General features: G+C 63.6%; 2 protein-coding genes across 20 annotated transcripts in view; both read right to left on the minus strand.

The window, feature by feature from the left end:
- The window catches only part of SNED1 (sushi, nidogen and EGF like domains 1), a 74,084-nt gene extending 64,788 nt beyond the window's left edge, over nt 1–9,296 (minus strand). For all 16 annotated transcript variants that reach the window (XR_005058906.2, XR_005058905.2, XM_037009580.2 and 13 more), the window contains exon 1: nt 8,920–9,296. Coding sequence is in view for 14 of the 16 variants with exons in the window: in XM_037009580.2 (XP_036865475.2) it covers nt 8,920–9,132 (213 nt within the window). In the remaining 2 variants the exon portion in view is untranslated. The remainder of the gene's footprint in view (nt 1–8,919) is intronic.
- Nucleotides 9,297–11,415: 2,119 nt separating this feature from the next.
- CROCC2 (ciliary rootlet coiled-coil, rootletin family member 2) overlaps nt 11,416–21,914 on the minus strand; it is a 65,167-nt gene continuing 54,668 nt past the window's right edge. Inside the window, exon 29 of one of the 4 annotated variants that reach the window (XM_073217804.1) lies at nt 11,416–14,801. In XM_073217804.1, coding sequence (XP_073073905.1) covers nt 14,551–14,801 — 251 coding nt within the window. In that variant the 3' untranslated portion in view covers nt 11,416–14,550. The remainder of the gene's footprint in view (nt 14,802–21,914) is intronic. The other 3 variants (XM_073217805.1, XM_073217806.1, XR_012123369.1) reach the window with 3 other exon arrangements.

The following is a 21,914-nucleotide window of genomic DNA, read 5'->3' on the forward strand; positions in this document are numbered from 1 at the left end:
ATGTGCTCAGCCTCACTGATGACCAGAGAGGTGAAGCCAGGTCGCCACACCAGCTCACAGGCCAAGCCAGAACACGTGCTGCCAGGTGTCAGCAGCGGGGACCCCCATGCTGCTGCAGGCAGGTGCGCCCCACAGCCCCACAGTGCCACGTCGAGGTGTGGATCTACACAAATGTGTCCCTGCAGGCCCCGGGACAGGCATCCGGAATCTTCCCAAACAGCATCGTGAACAGCCTGAGACTAGGAACAACCCCGAATGTCACCACAGTGAGATGCAAACTGGGGGGGTCTGTCCGTGAGTCACGTGTCAGTGCGATGGACAAAGACTCCCCATGAAACGTGGTGAACGAGCCTGAACACAATCTGGAACGAGGGAAGCAGGTGCGGAGAACGCACACTTTCACTGAGGCGTAGTTTGCAAGGTTCAGGTGGGGAGCAATGCCCGAAGTGAGGCGCCCCTGCAGGGCGTGTGGGTCCCCAGGCCGCCAGGGCCACCTGCTCTGTCCCACCCTGCATCCCGCACACCCTCCTCCCAGCAGGCCGGATCCCGCTGTGCCTGTGGCCAGAGGCCGCTGAGGCTTCCTTCCTGCCTTTGAAGAGCAAGTCCAGCTCTTCAGTGTGTGCGGAGCAGAGGCCGCGCTGCCCGCCACTCTCCTGCTGGCCCAGAGGCCGTCCGGCTCTCCTTCCTGCTGTCCCTGTGGCCGCCCTCCCCCACTGGGTGTGGGCCCAGAGCAGTGGGCGGGATGGGCCGGGAAGGAGCCAGGACAAGCCGGCCCTGTTCCCATGTGGGGGAAGGCGGGGGAGGGCCCGGGCGCCAGCAGGCAGTGGCACTGGCACTGGCACCTGGGCAGGAACCTGGCAGGGCTTCCTGTATCCCCTGGGGAGCACCCGAACATCCGGTGGTGGGGGCAGGACAGTGGGCAGGGCCCGCCAGAGGGCTGGGTGCCACCACCCCGGGGAAGGGTGCTGTGGGGTGCGGGGAGCAGTGCCGCAGGCCTTCGCTGACCCCACTGGGGTCCCTGTCCTCCTTCGGGGCAAATGCTACTGCCCAAAAAATAGTAATTTTTAATTATTTGGTCCCACCCGAGTAGCTCTGTGCTGCACAGACATGGAGAACAAGGAGAGAGGACCAGCCCCCGGCCACCAGATGTCCCCAGCCACCAGATGAATATCCTACACGAACAGCTGAGCTCTAACCCCCGGGGCGCTCAGAGAAGCTGGCTCCGCAGTGTGCTGCTCAGCCACTGAATTCTCAGAGGCCTGCCGTGGGCCTGGGTGTTTGCTGTGGTGCCGGGCCGAGTGCGCCCTGGGCCAGCTGGCACCGAGGGCCTGAGGGTGGCCCGGCTGCCCAGCCCAGAGGGAGGTGGGGCCTCCGGCTCCGCGTCCCCTGCAGCCCACCCCTGCCCTCCCCTGCCCTCCCTCGGCCTCCAAGAGCCCAGGTCTGGGGGCTCCTTCTGGCATGGCTGTCCTCTCCACAAGGGGGCTGCCTCTCTGGTGTCCATCTGCTGCTGAGAAAAACAAGGCCCTGGGTATCACAGAGGGTGGGACGCACACACGAGCTGCCTTCCAAGGCGTGTGGTGGGTGGAGCTGAGCACAGGGTGGGCAGTCTGCAGGTGTCCCCTCTTCTCCCCAGCGGGCAGGAGGCCTTCAAGCCCTCTGAGCAGGCTGAGGGTCCGGGAGGGGAGCTCCTGGCCAGCTGCCTTGGCCACGCCTTTGGGGAGACCCCAAGGCTACATGCAGCAGGGGGCCACAGTGACTGGCCAGGGGCGTGAGGACAGGAGGGGGCAGAGCAGCGGGCACGGCCCGTCTTGCCTCTCCTGCAGGACCGGGCCCGCCCCCCCTGGGTCAGGAGAAAGCAGAGACCAAGCTGGTGGCATTTCCGACTTGGATACGACCAGGAAAGAGCGGAAATGTCCTGGACAATCTGGGTGACCTCCAGCTGAAAGCGGGGCAGGAGCTGGTGCCCCTCACTGGGTGAAGGGGCTGCTCCGAGTGGGGCGGCCGGCCTGGAGGGGAGCCAGGGACCCCAGGCAGCCTCAGCACCCGCTCTGCAAACGCGGGATCAAAAAGGGTGGGGTCTCGGTTCCTCTGCCAAAAATAAAACAATAAAGCCCCTGAGGCCTTTTATAAGCTTGTTTTGAAAAATGTAGGCATGTCTTTTATTTCCTGGCAGTTTTCTGGCTAATTAGGATTCCTCCCACAAGCACAGCGGGGGCTGGAGGCATTGCAGGGCCCCTAGGGCAGGGCCACTGGGCTCCCTGGGCACAGCCCTGGGTCTGAGCCCTGCAGACCCAGAGCCTGCTGCCTTCCCACCCAGGAAGGGGAGGAGGCTGGCCCTGGGCTGAGCACCCACACAGGCAGGCAGCCTCAGGGGCCAGCACGCGAGGCTGAGGGAGGGCAGGGGCAGGACGGAAGAGGGGGAGCTGCCCCGGGGACAGCCAGGCTGGCCTCCCCAGGACGTATCTGAGCTGGTTCGGCACCCCGTTGGCTGATGGGGGGCAGGACTCCTTGAAGGGTGGGAAAGCAGGAAGCATGGCCTTGGAAGGCCAGCCCTCTTCCCGCCTGGCCCATGGGCCCCGGGGCTGTGCGTCCTGCTGCGTCCAGGCTTTCCTGTCAGCCACAGCCCGGGCCTCCCTGGGGCCGCCCTCTGCTCCTGCAGGGCGTCCTGGCACTGCCTGGGGCCTTGGGCCCAGCCCGTGAGCCCCCTCCAGAGGAAGCTGCCTCCCTGGAGTGTCCGAGCACCTGCCCCGTGTCCTGTCCCTCCTGCTGCCTGCCCTCTCCACTGACCACTCTCCTCTCTGTGAACACACCAGCCCCTGTGCCCCTCCCTGGCAAAGCCACCTACTCGCTTCACCTACAGCACACCGCAGCCTGTCTCCCAGCAGCCCTGGATGTGCCCACCACTGGGCTGCAGTCCCACATTGCCAGGGCATCCGTGCCCTCCCTCCAAGCCCAACACCAGCCTGAACAGCTGCCTCCTGGCCTTCCAGGCCTTAGCGCTCTGGAACACGGTCCACACCTTGGTCAGAGGGCCTCCTTTGGCCACCCTGCACCTCTCTGGCCCCTGTTGGGTCCATGGTCACCCCACAGCTGCCACAGGTGGGGTGCAGTCACCAAATGCAGGCCTGCCATGTCCCTGATCCCCAAGTACACCTGGGACTCCCACTCTTCCAGCCTCACTTCTGAGGACAGCACACAGTCCTTGGAACCCCAGCCCGTCCCAGGTTCCCTCCCCAGCAAGCCTCCGAGACTGCCTGTCCCCGGTGTCTCCTACCCAGGGCAGGCTGCAGGAAATGTCTGTAGCAGAATGTGTGTGTGGGGGGGTGTGCTTGGCCCTAGACAAGCCCCTGGACCAGCTCGGAGAACACTGTGGTCTGGGACACTGCGGGTCAGGGCCGAGCTTGGACCCAGTCCTGTTCCCACTCCTCCTACCCTGGACCCGGGGTGCCGAGACTTCCGCCAAGAGCTGAGCCGGGACTGGGGTGCCGGACGGTGGCCGCCACATACTAGGTGTTGGTGAATGACTCACCCCATTTGGTAAAGAATCAGTTCATGGGTGTTGGGGCTCTGAGCCCGGGCCCTCTGCGGAGGACAGGCGGAGGGACTGCCTATTAAAATGCTGATTCTGGGACCCATGCAGGTCTGCAGAATCAGGCCCTCCAGGGAGGCCTGGGATCTGCTTTCCTACCCTGCACCGGTAACACTGGAGCTCTGGGGATGCACACAGTCCTGGACAGCTGCTGGGGCAGTGGCCCCTCCAGGCTGGCTGGGGCCGTGTGAGGTGGCCATCTTCACCCGGGAGAGGAGGATGTTCCTCTGGGTGACAGGGGCAGTAGGGAGACACCCCTGGAAAGGGCATGCCCTTAGCGGGCTCACCCACATGGAGGAGTTCACTGTAAGGGAAGGAAAAGGCAGGGCTGCCTGCACGGTGTGTGCGGGACAGACATGCGCCGGAGCACTGACAGGTCAGGGGGCACGGGGCTCCCACAGAACTAGTGACTGGTCGTGAAGCATGGTGGTGTGGCCTGGGTGGAACGACATACTGTCATCAAAAAGCATACTGTCAAATTTAAGGCATGGGGAAATGCTCACACCAAATGAAAGAAATACCAAAAATATAAGCGTTCATGAAACAGGAACCCTGACTTTGCTCTGTAGAAACCTGACGATGCTGGGGAGCAGACAGGGCAGGGGTCCGCCAATGCCACCAGGGCTTATTCTTGGGCGGTGGGATTACGGGTGTCCCATCCCGGGGGCCAGGTGGACTCTGCCGAGCAGCCCTGGGGCGAGTGTCTCCTGGAAGCTGGGACAGCACAGTGCGTGACAGATGGAAGGAACTTCAACGCTGAAATCCCTGCTGCTCATGGTCTACTGCGGGCCTGGAGCAAGGGCTCTGCTCAGGCTTCGGGATGAGTGGACGGAGGTGTGCTGGGCAAGTGAGCCACGGTGAATGGGTGCACCAGGTTTTCAGGGCGACTTGTGCAGGAGGACATGGCCTGGCGAGCTGGTCACTTCCAGCCACAAAGTTCTGGCTTCACACCTCATCATGCCGAACTCACAGAACGGTCACAGGGATCTCCACCCCCCCCTCCACAGCCACCAAGCCCCAGGGGTCCTCCCTGTCAGGGCGCTCCCCCCCTTCTCGATATGATGCTTCCCAAACCACCTTGCAGACGTGATGACCCTCGATCCCCAAACACTCTGGAGTGTTTCCCACGGGCGAGGATGCTGTCTTAGGGGAGCACACAGGTCACCCCACCAGGATGCGAGGCTTCCACTCAGATATGCCATCACTTACCTACTTACTTCAGTGGGGACTCACTGACTTCCCCTTTAATTAGTGGATGAGAATCTGTATCATTATTCCAAAGCTCACATAGTTCTAGGCTTGGCCAGGGAGAGCCCGAGATGGCCTCGCCCCTCACCCTCTGACTGCCCCCTTGCTCGTCGGCACAAGGCAGCCCTGGCAGGTTTTCTGATTTGGCTGCGCACCCAGGAGTGCTTGCTGCACCCACCTCCATCAGGGACCAGAGCTGGGACACATGCGTGCACCACATACACATGATTATATATGTCCTCAGCCACCTCCTGTGGTATACACATGTACACACACACACATGCACACCCTGACCTTACACCGATGTGTGGCATGGGCTCATGTCCCTGTGCAGGAGACAGACTCCAGACACGGAAACAGCAAAGGTGGTGTCCAGGTGACCCTGTGACCTGGGCGAGCGGGGGCCTTGTTCAGGGAACCGCAGGCTGAGCAGGAGCTGGCGAGCACGGAGGGGACCAGGACAGGCTCCAGACTACCCAGCCTCGAGGCCAGGGCGGGTGAAGGTGGGAAAGAGGGGCAAGGGCAGAATGGGGGGGCACTACTCTCTGGCTGCTCTGTGGACAGGCTTCAGGGGCAGGACCAGGAGCCAGAGGCCAATGAAGAGGCGCATGACTCTGGCAGGGCTGGGATGTGGGTTGCCAGGCCCAGCTGGTGGCCTCGACAACATGGGAGGAGGAAGGGAGGGAGGCATGGGGGTGACCCCCACCTGTCCCCCAACGGGCTCGCACCCTCCATCTGCAGCTGCCAGGGCACTCATGCACCTCCATGGCCGCTGTCCAGTCCTGCCTGCAGGGTCACCTCCTTCTGCAACCCCTACTTTCCCGGCACCAGTGGGAAAAGCCTCCGAGGACCCGGCCTGCCGCCTGGGGCCTCAGCCTCTCCTCCCAGCCAGGGGCTCCGGTGTTCACTAGGGTGCTCCACGAATCAGAGCAGAGGAGGCCCTGCTGCACAGACCAGTCTGTCCCTGTGGGTCAGTGACAGCCGGACATGTGTCCGGGGCACACTCAGACAGGGGCACTCTGCAGCACAGACAGGGAACTGAGGTTTGCAGAGGAAATGACTGGCCCTGGGCTGTGGGCTCCTCAGGGCTCCAGTCCAGGCTGTCGGGGCAGCCATGTGGTGTGGGGTGTGCAACCAGGCCTCACCTCAGGGCACGAGGGTCAGCTCTGGTCACATAGACTGTCCCCTTCTTCTCTGGGCTGCACAGAGACCCCAGCCCACCCAGCTCCTGTCCTTCCATCACCTAGGGCCCCTCATTCTGGGACTGGCCCTAAAGTTGGGGGGGTGTCTGTCACAGATGGTGCGGAGGGACCAGCAGGGGCTGGAGCAGGCCCTGGGAGAATGGTGGAGGGTCCCTGGGGGCCAATACACCAACACTCAGCGGCAGACACAAGTGGCTACTGTGCCCCCATGAGGCTCACAGGCCCCTCTGGGTGCACAGCAACCTCAGGCCATCGCCACCTGGCACCCCTTTCTCCTTGTGAAGGAACAGAGGCCGAGAGGCAGTGTGGTCCCCATGGCCACCATTGGGGGCTCTCAATGCCAAATAAACCAAGACCTTCCTTTGTAGCCTGAGACCCTCCTAAGGGGCTTCCACAGGGAATCATGAGCTCCTTGGCGGCTGCGCTGCCCTCAGAGGACACTGTGCCTGGCTGTCCACGGGCACCATGTGGCACCTTTCCCCTCAGACGCAGTGGCTGGCAGGGAGTTCCCCTCAGCAGGGTCACTGGGGTGCTCTCCAGCCTGGTCTGCATTCAGAATCTCAGCAATAAAACATACTCACCACCATTTTCAGACCCTATGACTTTACACGCACAGCTGCCACAAAACAAGAAAGAAGCAAAATCACGGGAGCTTTCTAGAGAAAGGGGCCGTGCCATGCCCAGCAGGATGGAGTCCTTGTGGGGCCGTGGTCTGCATGCTTTTTCTGCAGAAGACCCAGAAAGCAGTGGTCTTCAGGCAGGGTCAGCTGTGGTCTCCAAGTGGGATGTGTGGGTGTGTCGGCCGAGCAACCATCTGCCGTCCATTCATTCATTCATTCATTCATTCATTCATTCAGCGAGGCTGCTTTTGCCTCACGATGGGCTGGGAACTGAGGGGGTGGAGGCCAGAGTGGGGCCACCTGTGGGGTGCCTTGCTCAGGGACATAGGTGCCTGGCTCAGGGCTACTGATGTGACAGCTGCATGAGGTCCAAGCCAGGGGCACGCAGGGGCTCCTCTGGGCCCTGTGGGCAGGGGACACCTGGCATCTCTCAGCGGGCTTCACTCCTAGTGACCTCCCGCCCTGCCCCTCTCCCACTGGAGGTGTTCCAGGCAAGGTGCCCTGGGCAGGCCCCCAAGGATGTCATTGTCTTTCCTACTGAGTAAAGAGGAGGAGAAGCGGGCTCACTATGGCCATATGGGCAAGGGTTTTTCAAATGCCTTTGAAATAATATCAGGAAAACGCTCTTATGGAGATGTATGTTTTGCTGGCAGATCTTCCCCTTTAGAGCCATTTCCCCCAGCTGGGTTGGCAAGGGTAGATGTTTTTGGTGAGGCTGTTAAGAGGGTCAACAGTTTTAATAATATTTTCACCTGTGACTTGCAGTGGGAAGTCGGGCCCAGCGAGGATGCTCAGGGAATGCTTTGACCGCGTGCTCTGTTAGAGTGGCGCAGCACAAGTGTCCCCGTTTCTAAGATGTGTGGCCTCCCTGGCTCCCACGGGCTTGAGCACAGCTCAGCCCTGCCCACCCTGCACCTCCAGGGCTACTGTCTGTCCACCGCCCGGCTCAGGGGGACTTTCAGCAGGGTGGCATCTACAGAGAGAATGGTTGCCTCCTGGCCCCACCATCATATATCAAACGCTGCCACCCAGGGGAGAGGCCTTCCCGCACAGGCATGGGGACAGGCAGCTGCCAGGCTGTGCAGGGGTCATGGTGGGGAGCACCGGATGCTGGTGGCTATGGTGGCAGACGGGGCAGGGAAGCCATGTGGATGGCAGGGGTTGAGGCTGAGGACAGCTCCTTGGCAGCTGCGCTGCCCTCAGAGGACACCGCGCCTGGCTGTCCACAGGTACCATGTGGCACCTTTCCCCTCGGATGCAGTGGCTGGCAGGGAGTTCCCCTCAGCAGGGTCGCTGGGGTGCTCCCCAGCCTGGTCTGCGTTCCAGATGGAGGTGGTACTGAAGAGTCAGGGTGAGGATGTTGGGGGGGTGCTGGTTAGGGTGCACAGTGTGCAGGGCCGCTGTCCAGTCCTGCCCGCAGGGTCCCCTCCTTCTGCAACCCCTACTCCCCCGGCTCACTGTGGGTGCTTGCCGGGGACGGTGGAGGGGATGACACTGAGGGAGGGTCTGCGGACAGAGGTGGGGGCAGCTAGAGGGGCAGTGGTGGTGGTGCTGGAAGTTGGCAGATTGCAGAGGTTGTGGCTGGGGTAACACTACACCAGGCTGGACCCTCTCTTTCTCAGCCTAGGAGTCCAGGCTTCAGGGCCAGAGGGCCAGTGTCTGGGCTGCCCACAGAGGCCGCTCTCTGCAGTGTGACGCGGCCTTCTGTCCCTCTGTGGCCGAGGAACCACCGGGGGCTGGGGACAAGACGCCCTCAGGCCTGAGGTCCCCCTGGGGGTCTGGGGTGGAAGGCTGGGCCTGAGAGGCCAGAGAGGAGGGAGAGGCTCGCAGGAGACAGCCTGCCGGGCCCCCGCTCACCCTCGGATGCCGCCCACCTGGCCGCCCTCCGGAAAGCAGCAGCCCTGCCTCGACCGCGCGACAGGGGTTCCCCCTGGCAGGGGGCCTCAGGTGTCAACTTGGGGCCACGGAAGTGCCCCCAGGGAGGGGCTGCGACCTTGGCAGCCAGGGGCCCCTTTCCACTGAGGCTGAGGCTCCGGGAAGCGGGACCAGCTCCGGGCCGGTCCTCCCCGCACCGCGCCGGGGTCCAGCACCCGGCAGCCGCCCGCACCCCCTCCCGGCCCGGCGGGGCCGCTGTCCGGCCTTGGCCCTCGGCCGCGCGGGAGGAAGCGCTGTCCTCATTCCACCTCCGGCCGCCGCGGTGCCAAGCGGCCGGCGGGGCTGCGGGCGGCGGCTGGCACCCGCGCGGCCCGGCGCTACTCACGTAGAGGCCGGAGTGCTCTGCGCCGAAGAACGGGAAGGGCACGGAGAGCGGCCGCAGCCCGGAGCCGCCGTCGTCCTGCTTGGGGGTCACGGCGTCTCCGCGCTCCGCGCCGAACGGGTAGAAGTCGGCGAGGGCCACCGCGCAGCGCCCCGCGCGCGCCCCGAGCCCCAGGGCGGCGGCCAGAACCAGCGCCCAGGCGGCGCCGCGCGGCATCGCCGGGGAACGGCGGGGGGACGCGGAGCGGGGCGCAGCGGGAGCAGCGGGGCTGCGGCGGGCCGGGCCGCCAGGGGCCGGCAGGCTGGGCGGGGTGCGGGCAGCGCCGTCGGGGCCCGGCGCGCTCTCTCTGGCCCCGGCTCCTCCGAGGCAAGCGCCGGGCGGGACCGCGATGGGCCTGCCCCGCCCCTGGGGCCGCGCCTTAAATACCCGCCCGGCGGCCCCCTCGGGCGGGGCGGGGACTGGGCGGAGTCGGGGGCGGGGACATGCAAACGAGCGGCTCTTAAAGCGCCAGGCCTCGTGGGAGGAGGGGCGCACGGACTACCCACCAGGCTGGGAGGCGTGACCCGCGGCCAGAGCTCGGGACCCCCCGGGCCGGGCTTCGGCGAGGAGAGGGCTTCGTGGGCGCGCCCTGCCCCTGTGGCGGGCACGTCCTCCACTGCGGGTCCCCAGCCGCCAGCCCGGGGCTGGCTCAGAGGAGGCGCCTGGCCCCTATCTGTCCAGGGACAAACCAAGGCCCGCCTGAGGAGTTCAGCTGGGGCACAGGCTTCCTGGGTACCCTTTCGGCAGGGTTACCCCTCTGCCACAATGTCATCAGCCGGCAGCCACCCTGCCTGAGCAGCGCCGGGATGCACCCTTCCAGAAGGGCCCGAGGCCAACCCCGTGCTGCCCCCCGACAGGAGCCTGGAACACCAACTTGATGCCTCGTTTCATGTGAGGATGGCCCTGGCCTGGGGGATTTTAGGGCGTTAAACAACATATTTGGGCCCCACATGGCCACATCAGGATAAATCCTGGCGGCTTCCCAATTGGCTCAGGGGCCCAGGGGAACCTCACAGCAAGACAGTCCGGGCAGACTCCCTGGTAAAGCAGCTGACAGCGAGGAAGCTGGTCCACGTGGGCCAAGGGCAAGTGGAGAGGCTGCCCCTGGGCCTGGTGGGTGGGAGCAGGACCACAGTCTCAGAGTCTGTGTCCCAGCCTGTGGCCATCCCAGCCCCTCTCTGCCTCAGGGACCACTGACCTCAGACATCCCTCCTTGAGCACTTGTGCTTCCTCAGGGGGCTGGCATCTGGCCCATATCTGGGTCCCCGGGCCCAGGGCAGAGCTGCCTCCTGGGCCCTGAGTGCCCCCCCACCAGCCACCATCCTCCCAGAACCCTGGTGCTGGTGATGGGGCTGCAAGCTGGGCTGGGGCCCCAGAAGACAAGGCTGCATGCTCACAGATGAGCAGGATCTGGGAGAGAAGCAGCTGCGACTGAGGTTCTGGGTGGCGTTACACTGGCTGTGTTCTGTATTTTCTAAAACGTCTCTGCGAGCATGCGTTGTTTAGCAGTGAGAGCAAAGGAACAGCAAATGTGATTCTTAAGCTGCAGTGCAAGTGTATGGCTTCTCCGAGTGAGAATGTATGACCGGGAGTCAAGGCTTACCTAGATCCCTTCAGGCAGGTGTTAGAAGAGGCACCCACTGCCAGGGCCAGCCTGCACGGAACACTAGGGCGCCAGCCCTTTCCCTGTCCACTCTGCTCAGCTGTCCAAGGGCCAGCCCCTGGGGCCAGGCTCTGGCTGGGAGACCCCAGGACAGTGGGACGACCACGGTTCTAAGAAATGGGCTGGAAAGGTCAAGCCCTTCTATCTTTGCAGAGAAAAAGTCAGAGATGACATCTAACTGCAGGGGCTGCCCTGGGACAGAATCCCCACCTCCTGCGGTTCTCAGCGGGTCCTGGGGAGGAGAGGAGATCCCCACTTGCTCACGCTCACAAACACACTCAGACACACTGAATCTCACACACATTCACACACTCTCTCACATATGGACATAGTGCGTACCCACATGACCCTCCTCTGCTCTGCTGACCTCTGAGCACATGCCCCAGGGGACCCTAGGTTTGGGGTCCACCTGGGAGCCTGCTGGGAGCACCCCCACACACACACACCACACATGCCTGGTGCTTGGTAGACACACCAAGAGTGGTGGGAGCAGTTGGTTTAGACAGGGGGTCCCAACCTGGCCACGCAAGGATCCCTTAGGCAGCCTTGTGAGGTCCCCAGGACTGGGCCACACTGGAGGGCCTCAGTGAGGCCGAGCTTACTGCAGGCTACACCTTGCTGCCCCTCCATGGCCTTCTCTCTGGGCCAATTTGCAGCCTAGCCTGGGAGACCAGGGGTTAACACGAGGCTTCAGCACTGGTGGGCATTACATTTCCAAAAAAATTAAATGAAATAAAAAATAACCCCACAGGCAAAAAGAGAAAAAAATGTTTTTTTTTTTCAGGTGCTAAAAATATGATCAGGAAATACTTTTCAGCAACATGCTGTTTTAGGTTCCCCTCCGGACTCAAGGGCGCCTTTGTCTCTGCCACAGAAAGTCCACATTTATCAAAACCAAAATCGTTTTATCTAGCAGGCTCATATTCTGCAGCTAGGAAACCTGAGCCTCCCCAACAGGCCTGTGACATTTTAATTTAGGGCCTGAGTGTGTGCACAGTTTAGATGGGGGAACCCCGGACCTGACCTCAGGACACCCCCGAACTCAAAGCTCCATGCAGGGCAAGGTGGGGAGTGTCCTCTCTGCCTGCACCTGGCCCCAGTTGGCTTGTCCCTGTCCCTACAAGGCTGGGGTGTGGGCTTGGGGCAGGACTCCGCGTGGGGTTGTTAGAGGCAGGGCCTGGTTGGTGGCACCTCCTAACTTCTTCCCTCCAAGAGGCAGCTGACCGAATATAGATCTTCCCAGAGCAGCTGGTCCTTCCGTGTAGGTGAAACCAGGAGCTCCTGCCCCAGGTAAACCCCCACCTGTTCCAGGTATGAGGTGTGGGTCTCAGAGGGGCAGGTAGTCAAGACACTGTAAGGCTGGATGGGGCTTGGCACAGCTGGTCCACTGCATCAGGCTCTGGGTGGTGGCAGCCTGCACACAGCCCCCATCCCTGCCACTGGGCTCCTCTCCTGTGCAGGGAGGGGCACCGGTTCCAGGGAGCCCCCACGCCTGGACACCTACCACGGGGTCTCTGCCATTGACCTTAGGGAAACAGTCAGAATGGAGCTCAATGCTGACCTCCCTCATGTCCACTGCTGCTTTATTTAAGAAGTAGAAAGTCACTGCAAACACTTAGAGCCAGGGCCCTGTGGGAGAGGCCTTCAGTAGCTCACAGCTGGGCTCGGGCTTCCAGCCCTCTGCCTCCTGCAGGCAGGCAGCCTCACCCTGGCCCCCAGGGCACCAGCTGGGTTGGGCAGCCCATTTCCTGCTCCTCCCAAAGCCAGGGCACTGCTGAGGGGCTGGCACCTGTCTCCTCGAGCGCCCCATCACGTCCTCTGCTGGTCCATAAGCACACCACCACCCGCCTCCCGGCACCAGCACTTCCAGGTGGCCCTCCTCCAGGGCCCGCCTGCCCTTCCTCAGCCCCTCTCCACCGGGGGCTGTAGGGCCTGTCTTTTGACACCAGACCCACAGGGGCTGCAGGATGACGGCCCCACCCCCAGTGCTGAGCGCTCACTGTGGGCCTGGGGCCAGCCTGGGTGATACCTCATACGGGACTCACCATGGCCTTCTGGGTGAGGTCACCCCTTTCCAGATGAGGAGAGCAAGGCTGGAAGTCCTGTCCGGGATCTCATGGCTGAAGGGGCCAAGCTGGGACTCCCCTCCTCGGCCGATGGCTCCCGACTGACCAAGGGGGCCTCTTACAGGGAATGGGCCTCCACGTGGAATGGTGGGGGAGAAGCAGCTGTGAGCCTTCTCTCCGACTCTGGGGAGGGCATGGGCCACTGCCCAGCACCCCTGCACGCTCAGACTGGCCCACCCCAGCCCTCCCTGGGCCTCACCTCTAGGAGGGTGGGATGCTGGTGGTGTGCGCACAGGCCTGGGCCCTTGGCCTCACCTCGCTCAGGCCACCTGGCCTGTCTGTCCACTCCTCAACAGGACCCTGGGCCCCAGCCTCCCTGGGCAGATGGGGTGGGCAAGGCCCTGGCCTAACTCTGAACTCTGGCCGACTGGCTGTGTGGCCACCGTCTAGAAGCAAGGCCTTGTGGAGGCCCAGTCTCCCTCTCAGCTGTGAACAGTGCGGAGCAGAGCCAGGCCCGTCCGGGCTCCCCAGGAGCTGTCGGGATCTAACACGCAGTGGCCCCCATGCTGGAAATGCTTAAGGGAACACCAATTTATTTCCACTGCAAAAATCCTCCTTTTCCTAAGCAAGGCTTTATGTTGAATAAGTAAAACTAGTATCTCCTACGTTGACAGAACCGTCATGAAATACCAATCTGAGGGACCTCACAGGTACTCTGGGTGTCTCCCATGAGCAGCTGGGGCAACCCAACATTTGTCCAGTGTGTTGGCCAAATTCGGGGGTCTTTCACAGAAAAAACAGTGAGCCGTCACCCGACCTGCTGCCACTGGGAGTGTGCTCCTCTTTGATCCATGTGTGAGTCCCAGAGGTGTGACAGCAGAGACAGCAGGGCGCAGGGAAACAGGGTGGGGCTCCAGGCTCTGGCTTCGGGCACTTCCCTGCCACTTGACAGCCCTCAGTGCCTTCTGCTGTCGATGTGGGTTGGGGGGCAGGTGGGTTGGGGGCAGTGGTCCTCCCCAGGGAACTGCACATGGCGTAGCAGGAAGGGAACCGGTCACTAAACTCAGTCAGAAGCAGGGTCTGACAGGCGGCCTGTTTGAAGGCCCAGTGACTCTTGAAACAGACAGGCAGGCGGTTAGGAAGGCTGTGGTGGGTGGGCGCCAGGAGCACCGCACCCCTCCTGCCCTGGCCAGTCCTTGAGGCTGTGTCAGGAGTTAAGCGGGAGGAGCCGCTGCAGGCCAGGTGCCGGGCACACAGGGACTTACTGGGCCAGCTGGTGCCTGCAATGTTGCAGACTTACTGACAAATGAAAGAGGCCACTTGGAGAGGCGCCCAAAGCAGCCCCAGCCCCTGGCAGCGCCGTGTGGGCCAGAGCAGCAACCGGGCACACGCGGCCAAACAGCGGTGCCTGTCTTCATAGTGACTGGCATGCGGCGGCAAGGGTGCTCCCCAAGTTCGCAGGCTGGGAGGGTGGGAGGCCCCTGAAGGCCTGCAGCTAGCCAGTCACCAACTGGATGCTGAGCCGTGTCCAGCCCTGCCGCGAGCTGGGCCTGTGGCTCCTGGACATGGGAGGCCCTGCAGCCTCTGGATGTGGGGACAGTGGCTGGGCCGCACAGGACATTATGTTTTTGGCTCTAGTTGGTGGAAATGTTTTCCACGTGTTTCCCTGTGTTTACAGAGCCTGTGGCTGCGGCAGCCAGCCTGATGCGGCTTGGCCACCAGGGCCTGGCCGGGCAGCACGTCCAAGCGGAAGCTGAGTGCCAGGCCTGGTGGGGCTGTGAGGCAGCCTTTGCAGTTGCGGAGGAGTGAGAGAGGGGTGTCCTGAGGTGTGGCCCGCGCCAGCCGCAGGCTGGGGGAGCTCCGTGTTCAGGGACTCATAGGGTGCCTGCTGCCCAGAGGAGGGCTCCCAGGGCGTAAGTGGTGGGCTCTGGGCAGCGGCTGCCAGCACCACGCAAACCCCTTGAGCTCGGCCCGTCCCTGAGCAGCACGGGGCATTGGGCCCCAGCGAGGCCCTGCGGGCCCTGGTGCCGGGCTGTGGCAGGGGCCGCTCTGGCGCACTCCTCGGCTTGTCACTGCCGCTGCACTTCCTGGTCCGGCTGCTCCTTCAGGTTGGCCACCTGGGGACAGAGCAGGAGCTCAGGCGGGTGGTGGCCCTGGCTGTGGAAAAGGGCTGAGAGGACACAGTCCATGGCTCCAGGAGAGGTGGTGTGAATGGGAGAGAAACACAAGGCAGACAGACAGACTCGCTAGCAGCCAGCTGGGGAACGCACAGTCCCGTGTCCTCGGGAGCACTGCCCGTGGCGGCGCTCTGCACACTCACAGTGGCTGGACCCCCTCCATTCAGGCGTGAACACACTCCGAGTGCCATGCATGCAGGTAAGTGCTGCTTAGCTTATAAACTCAGCAAATGTGGCTTGTGGGCTGAGGGACACCAACCCGGGGGTGACACTGGGCAGTCACTTTACCTCTTTGGGCCTCAGTTGCCTCATCTGTAAAATGAAGGTTTTGACCAGGTGGCTCCCAGGTCTCTGATGCTCAGAACCCAGGTCAGCCCCAGCAGTGTGCAGCTGTGTGCAGCGCAGGTGTGTGCTGCTCAGGTGTGTGCAGCACAGGTGTGTGCAGAGCAGATGTGTACAACTCAGGTACTGCCAGTGTCTGGCAGTTACCACCTTGTTGCCATATACACACTGACTCTGAAGGGCAGGTGCAGGGGCCACCATTGCTGCAACTGCCACATGCCCGGCACTGTCTGGGCACTTCACATGCAGCAACCTCTGCCCCAGGGACTGTCCTCACCATCTGTCTTGGGGGCAACGGTGGAGGCTCAGGGAGTGTGACCTGCCCCAGAATCCTTGTCAGGCCTCTCAGTGGGGAAGGGGAGTGGCAGGTGGAAGGGTAAGCACCCCACGGGTGGTTTGGGGCCCTGGGCAGCAGTGCTGGGCCTCCCGCTGGAGGACTTCAGGCCAGACCAGGCAGATCTGCCACATCCGTCTGTACCTGCCCTCTGCCCACCTGCTGGGCACTGGGGTCCAGGCCCCACCTGCTTCTCTAGGAACTTCACCCTCTGCTGCCAGGTCTGCTCTGGACCACGGGGGCCTATGGGGCCTGCAGCCTGGCTCGTGGCGGCTGCTCAGCCTCGAGGCCAGGTCTTGCTGTCACTAGGCAGCCAGCTCTTGGAGCTGCTGGTCGTGGGCCTGCTCCGGCTCTGCTGTCTGGACCTGGGGGTTGAACCTGGGCATCTCCCTGCTGCCCGCCTGCCCGAGGGCTGCAAAGAATCCTGCAAGGTGTGTAGCTCTCCCCTGGAGGCTGCTCTTCCTTCCCAGGCCTCAGGTGCCCCAGTGCCCTCTGCTTGTGGTTTGGACCTGGGGTTCAGTGTAAACATCCAGCCATGGGCCTCATCTGGGTAGAGTACCACCCACAGACCCCCAGGGTGGGCGGTTTCCTGGTTTCCTACTGGCCAGACTGGGGGTCCCAGCAGCAGCACCGGCTGACTCTTGACCAATTCCTGGAGCTCCCCAGAGGCCTCTCCGGCCCTGTGCGCCCCATCCTCCCCCTCTTCTGGTCCCCATACCGGCTCACTAGGCCCCTGGCCATCCTACTGCTCCACAGGGTATTGGAGAGAAGACCAGGAGGCCCACGGAGCCCCGGTTCCACCTCTGCCTGGGACCTAAGGAGTGCCCCAGGGGCCACCACTGGTGTCCAGGGTGGTGCCCCCAGGTCTTCCCTGTGTAGGAATGGTCCAGCCTGCCCTTTCTGAGGGTGCACATTGTGTGTGTGTGGCGAGAGACGGGCCCACGGGCCTGCCCTTCTGGGGCCCACACCCACCTGGACATCCCTACCCCTGGGCAACCCCCAAGGCTGGGGTGCGGGGCTCCAGGGCGCTAACCTGCATCTGCTGGCCCTGCCTCAGGGTCTCCTCTGTGCCCTGGTGCTGCTCGGGGTTTGGCTCCACTGCTTCCCCCCAGACCCCAGCCTCGCTGGGGCCCCTCTTCCTTTATCATCTCTGGCTCCATCTGTAAGAGCCCGGGTGACAGAAGTAGAGGCCTCCCGGCTCGGGTCAGGGGTCTGGCAAGGCTTCATCTGGGGGGCACACAGGGTGCCTCTGGGGAGGGCTCTGGAGGCCCAAGAGCTGCCGGGTGTTGGGGAGGTGCTGCCCTGGACCCCAGGTATCTGCAGCCCTGGTGAGACCCCAGCGAGGAGCAGGGGGTCAGGTGCCCACCTGCGTCAGGCCAGCGGGGCCCCAGCATGGCCTCAGCAGGGCAGGAGCTACAACCATTCCTCCGCCATGGGGCCCGATCCCAGCCGGGCAGCCCTGCACTCCAGGCCTGTGGCCCACTCCCGGGCCCTGCTGACCTGCGCCCACCAAGCCCATGCTGTTCGGGCCACCGTTCCTGCCATGTGTCCTGGTGCTGCCACTGGCTGAGTAGAACCCGTTTGGCCACCCATCCCCGACATTAGTCACAGGGCAGGAGAGATGAGCTGGGGGTTAACCACCAGGGACCCGGGAAACACATTTCAGCAGGAAGGTGAGGGAGGTCCTTCTGACCCCGGTGGGTGGTCCTTTGGAGGAAGGGCCCGACCCCCGGGCATGCCTCCTGGGTGCTCTTGGAGCCAGGGCCCCCCGCCCCCTGCTGCGCCGGTCCTGGGGTCCTGCCGGTAGGCCACCTCCCTGTTCCAGCAGGGTCGGGCGGAGCAGCAGTCTCAGCGGGCAGCCCGGCCCAGCTGGATCCCAGGCCCCACCTCCTTTCTGGGCCTTCGGGGCTGCAGCAGGCCTGGTCCTGAGGGGCCCTGAGACATGGCACACCAGTCTTGAGGGTAAAGATGTGGGTTTGGTGGCCGAAGCCTTACAAACAGAAAAATTCCTTTCTTCTTCAGGACTGAGAAAAACAGGAGGCTCCCTCCACCTAAAAAGGAAGTCCTGTTTCTTTAAAAATCCAGTTACACTCCTGGAAGTGCATGTTAAAAAGAGAAGAGAAAAGTGAAATCCAAAATAAATAAACGGCCACATCCGGGTTTCCCCTCCTGAGACACCAATAAAGAGTTTACGGGTCTGTGGGCCCCTCACAGCTGACCTCCTGGAACCCATTAGCGGTTGTCCCCTCCTCCACCCAGGCCCCAGGGACCCGCAGCTCTGTGGCCCTGGCCAGTGCCACCATGGCCACTAATGCCCCGCCCCCAGGCCTCCTGGGAGGGGCAAGGGGGCCCTGGCTCCCCAGCCCAGCAGCTGGCACCGGGCATGCCCTTCAGAGGAAGGGTCCTGGGGACACAACCAGCTGTCCTTCCTGGGAGGCAGGTGGTCCTGTGTTGACAGGCTGGTCAGTGGCTTTCAGCGACTGTCCTGGCCTGCTGGCCTCTGTGCTTCCACTCTGACCCCAACCCTGTCCCCAGAGTCCCTGCCCTCCACTGCCACCCCACTGGCCCGGCCATTCCCTTCTGTCCTCCAGGCCACCTCAGCTGGACAGTTTGCACTTGGTGGCCAGGCCCTGCCCAGGACAGGTGTCCCTTTGTGGCTGGCGACACACGACAGGCAGGCCCTCCCCTCGCGGCTTCAGGCCCGGCAGTGGCCGACTCTGGGGCTGACCCTCCTGGTAGCAGAGGGGCCGGGGGTCCCCCCCATGCAGCTGTCCCCCTGCAGGGACCCGGCCCTCCTGGTCTTACATCTTGCTCCTGATGCCCCCTTACCGCCCCTGCTGTGCCCAGTGGCCCCCACCTGTTCTTGGGCCTTGTGCTGGTGTTCCCAGGCCCCACTGGCATCTTGGCCTCTCGTCGGAGAGCGCTGGGCACTGTCCCCTTGTCACTCGTTCCACCGGCCGACCGTGACTCATTCAGGCCTGGCCTCTCTGGTTACCTTGTCCTTCTGCCCTTGGGCCACACTGCCTGGTCAAGCCTGGCCCTGGCACAAAGCCTGCCTTTGCCGGTCTAGGCAAGTAGGTGACTCAGTTTCTGGGGATCTGCTAGGCCTGAGCAGCCCCTATGCAGTCTGTGGGGCTGCACCACTTAACACGGACCCCTGCCACCCAGCAAGGCCCTGGCCAGACACCAGAACAGCCACCAGTGACGGACGTCCTCCGTTCTCACCCCCTCCCCTTGAGCAGGCAAGCCCCGGTCAGCACACCCACACCTCTATGCAAAGCCGGGGCTGCATGTCCACCTCTGCCTGTGCTGCGCACCACTCGGGTCCCAGTGCTTGTGGGCAGGTAGGGGGACCCTCTGCTCAGACGCAACCCCGACGTGACCACAGAGGCTCTGGGCCTTGAGCTGCCAGGCCACCAGAAAGCAGGACACATCTGTGGCCTTGCCCCAGTGAGGCCTTGGGAGGCCACCCTGCCCTGGTCCACCCCTGAGACCCTCAGCACCCCCAGTGCCAGGACTCACACCCCCCACTGTGTAGCTGGGGTCACGGAGGCCAAAGGACTGCCAGTCCCCCAAAGGCTGTCTCCCCTCCTCCTGCCCACCCCGGAGGGGCTGTGAGGGCGCCAGAACCCCAGAATCCACAGCCTGGCCAGCCCACTCCCTCCTGGTCCCTCAGCACAGAGGAAACACTTCGAAACAAGGGGCTGTGTGCATCAGGGAGGCCTGGTGCACAGCTGGTGCCTGAGCTGCATTTGGGACCCTGGTGACATCTGCCTGCTTCCCAATTTCAACCCAAATCACTCCGTTTGACCTTTCTCATGCATGGAGACGGGTCCACTCATGCCTGGAGACAGTCCCGCTTTTAGAACCACTGCTTGGGGGCTCTGGGGAGGCCTGGCCCTCAGCCCACTGCCTCCTTCCTTCTCATGCCCATGGGCTGCCCGCTGCCTCTGGAGCCCAGGACGTACTGTGACCTTGTCCTACCTCTTTGGTGGGGCCCTGTCTGTCCCCGCCTTACACCAGGGCTGCCGGGTGACGAGACTGCCTGTGTCCCCCACGTCACAAACTCTTTTCTGTTCCTGCTGTGTGTGCCTGCCCCCTACACGCCGAACCATTTCCACCACCGATGGGGATCTGGGGCTCCAGAGGTAGGCAGCATGCAGAGGTCCACTGGTACCAGAGTTCAGACACCAGCAGAGCTGGGCACTTGCCATGCATTGTGGTGCCTCCCCAGGGAGGCAAATGTGAATGGGTGGAACTACCAGGGCCAGGGCTGTGGGGCTTGACCCTGAGCTTGGAGGGGGTGGGTGCAGAGCAGTCGCCATCCACACTGGTGGGTGTGGACACAGAAGCTGGTCCAGGTCAGCACCTCCCCAAGCCGGTTCCCGCCTGGACCTGCACTGGGTACTCCCCTCTCCCTGTGCCCACACTGCAGGGACTGCCCTCCACCCCTGCCTGCCACCTCAGGAACCAGGCACTGGAACCAGGCCCTACCGTACCTGCCCAGTGCCCAGCGCTACACACTCCCTGTGTGGGTGAGCCTGCTGTGGCACTGCCCACCAAGCACATGGGAGGAGACCAGTGAGAATGGGCTGGGGCCTCCAGTCTGAGGCTGGGCTGTGGGCTTGGCTGATTCTGTTCCCTGAGTCGAAGGTCCACAGTTTACCCTCGCTTCTTGTGGGGCCGAGAATCTGGGGGCAGGCCTAGGGCCTCTGACTCCCGGCGTGCCTCCTTCCTCCTCAGCGTCCCCTCCATCAGCCAGGGATTCTGTGTGCCCGGACTGCTCTGGGTCTGAGCTCCTGCCCTGGGCACCAGCCTGGACCTCCCTGCAAGCCCAGAGGCATGTGCTGGGAAGGGGAGGCAGGGCTGTGCCCTCTGGGGCCCCTCAACTGCTGCCTTGGCTCCGGGGTGCCCGTGGCCTCCTGGCACCTGTGCCCCCAGCTGGCGGCCGGCACCTGCAGTGCCGCGCCCTCCGAGCCAGGCCTGGCTGTGCCCGCCGCTCTCATCCCGGGCCTGGTGCAGGGTGTCCGGCTGCTCCCGGGGGGCGAGACACGGGCTATCCTGGAAGCGGGCTGTGCGGGAGGAGCCCGCCACCTGCGGGGACCATGCCGGTTGCTGGGGTGTAAGGGGGCAGGAGCAGGGAGCAGGCTGAGAGCGGTGAGCTCAGCAGGCAAGTTGTGGCGGGCCTATGGGCAGAAGGAAGGCAGCCCGCCCAGCCTGGTATGGCCGTCCTCCGCTGTGCCGGAACACCCCCAGGAAACCCACATGGCGTCCTGGCCCTGCTTCCAGCCCTTGCAACAAAGACCCCCACAATGCCCCCAGCTCAGGGAGCCTGTGCCCCTGCCTGCTCATAAGGGGCGGCCAGCCTCAGCGCCTGGCCCCTGCCCCACAGGCACCCACCCTGGACACACCAGCCCAGATTGAGCACAGGCACCTATGATGGCCTGTGGCAAACCCCGCATGCCCTCCCCTCAGCCTCTCTGCCTCCAGTCCATCTGCCCAGAGCTCACATTCGCCCAGGCACCCGCCACAGCTCCCTGCTTCTCTGTCTCCGGGCACAGTCCCAGCAGTGGCCTCCCAGAGCTGCGGCTTCTGCACCCAGCCATGCCGTTTCCCTGCTCTGAGCCTGCACTGGCTCCCCACCACCTCCTCGAACCCACCACCCTCCCGGCTCTCGGATGAGGGCCCCCTCCTTGCTGTCCCCTGCCCAGTAGGGTCCCGGGGACTCACGGGCCTCTCGCCTTCTCCCTGTGTGCTGCAGCCCCGCCTCCCTATCACCTCTCACAAAGGCACAGCTGAGCCTGTGCAAAGAGCCAGGTGCCCCCCCAGAAGCTTGGAGCCCCACCGCGGGGCGGCGCAGCTCTGGGAGGCCGTGGAAGCCTCCGACCGTGAATGGCCCCGAGTGATCTGTGGGAGAGGCGGCTGTTGCCTCCTGGTCCCACGCGCTGAAAACCGAGAGGGGAGCGCAGGTGCCGGAGCAGAGGGAGGCGAGCAGGGGCCGTGGAGGCCGCCCACACCAGAGCCCGTGGGGCTCGGCCTCGAGGGGCAGTGGGAGAGGTGACGTGCGCTTCAGAGAGAGGCCGGCGGGGCTAAGCAGGAGTGAGGGGCGGGCAGTTCTGAAGCCCCCCAGGCCTGGGCTGTTGGGCAGTCCTGGACCCACTTGCCAACACGGGAGGGTAAGCAAGCTGCTGGGGGAGGGGGCTCAGAGTCTGGTCTTGAGGGGCTGTCCAGGAACCCCTGGATGGGGGGACAGTGCTGCAGAACCAGGGGGCTCCGGAGGCCCAGTGTGGACCGGAAGGCTGGCAGAAAGTGGAAGAGGAGGAGGGTGCCAGGAGAGAGGGTGAGGTCACCCCGCATGGGATGCCCCCAAGGGTCGG

The sequence above is a fragment of the Manis javanica genome, chromosome 12 (assembly GCF_040802235.1).
Source record: "Manis javanica isolate MJ-LG chromosome 12, MJ_LKY, whole genome shotgun sequence".
NCBI classification, from domain to species: Eukaryota; Metazoa; Chordata; class Mammalia; order Pholidota; family Manidae; genus Manis; species Manis javanica.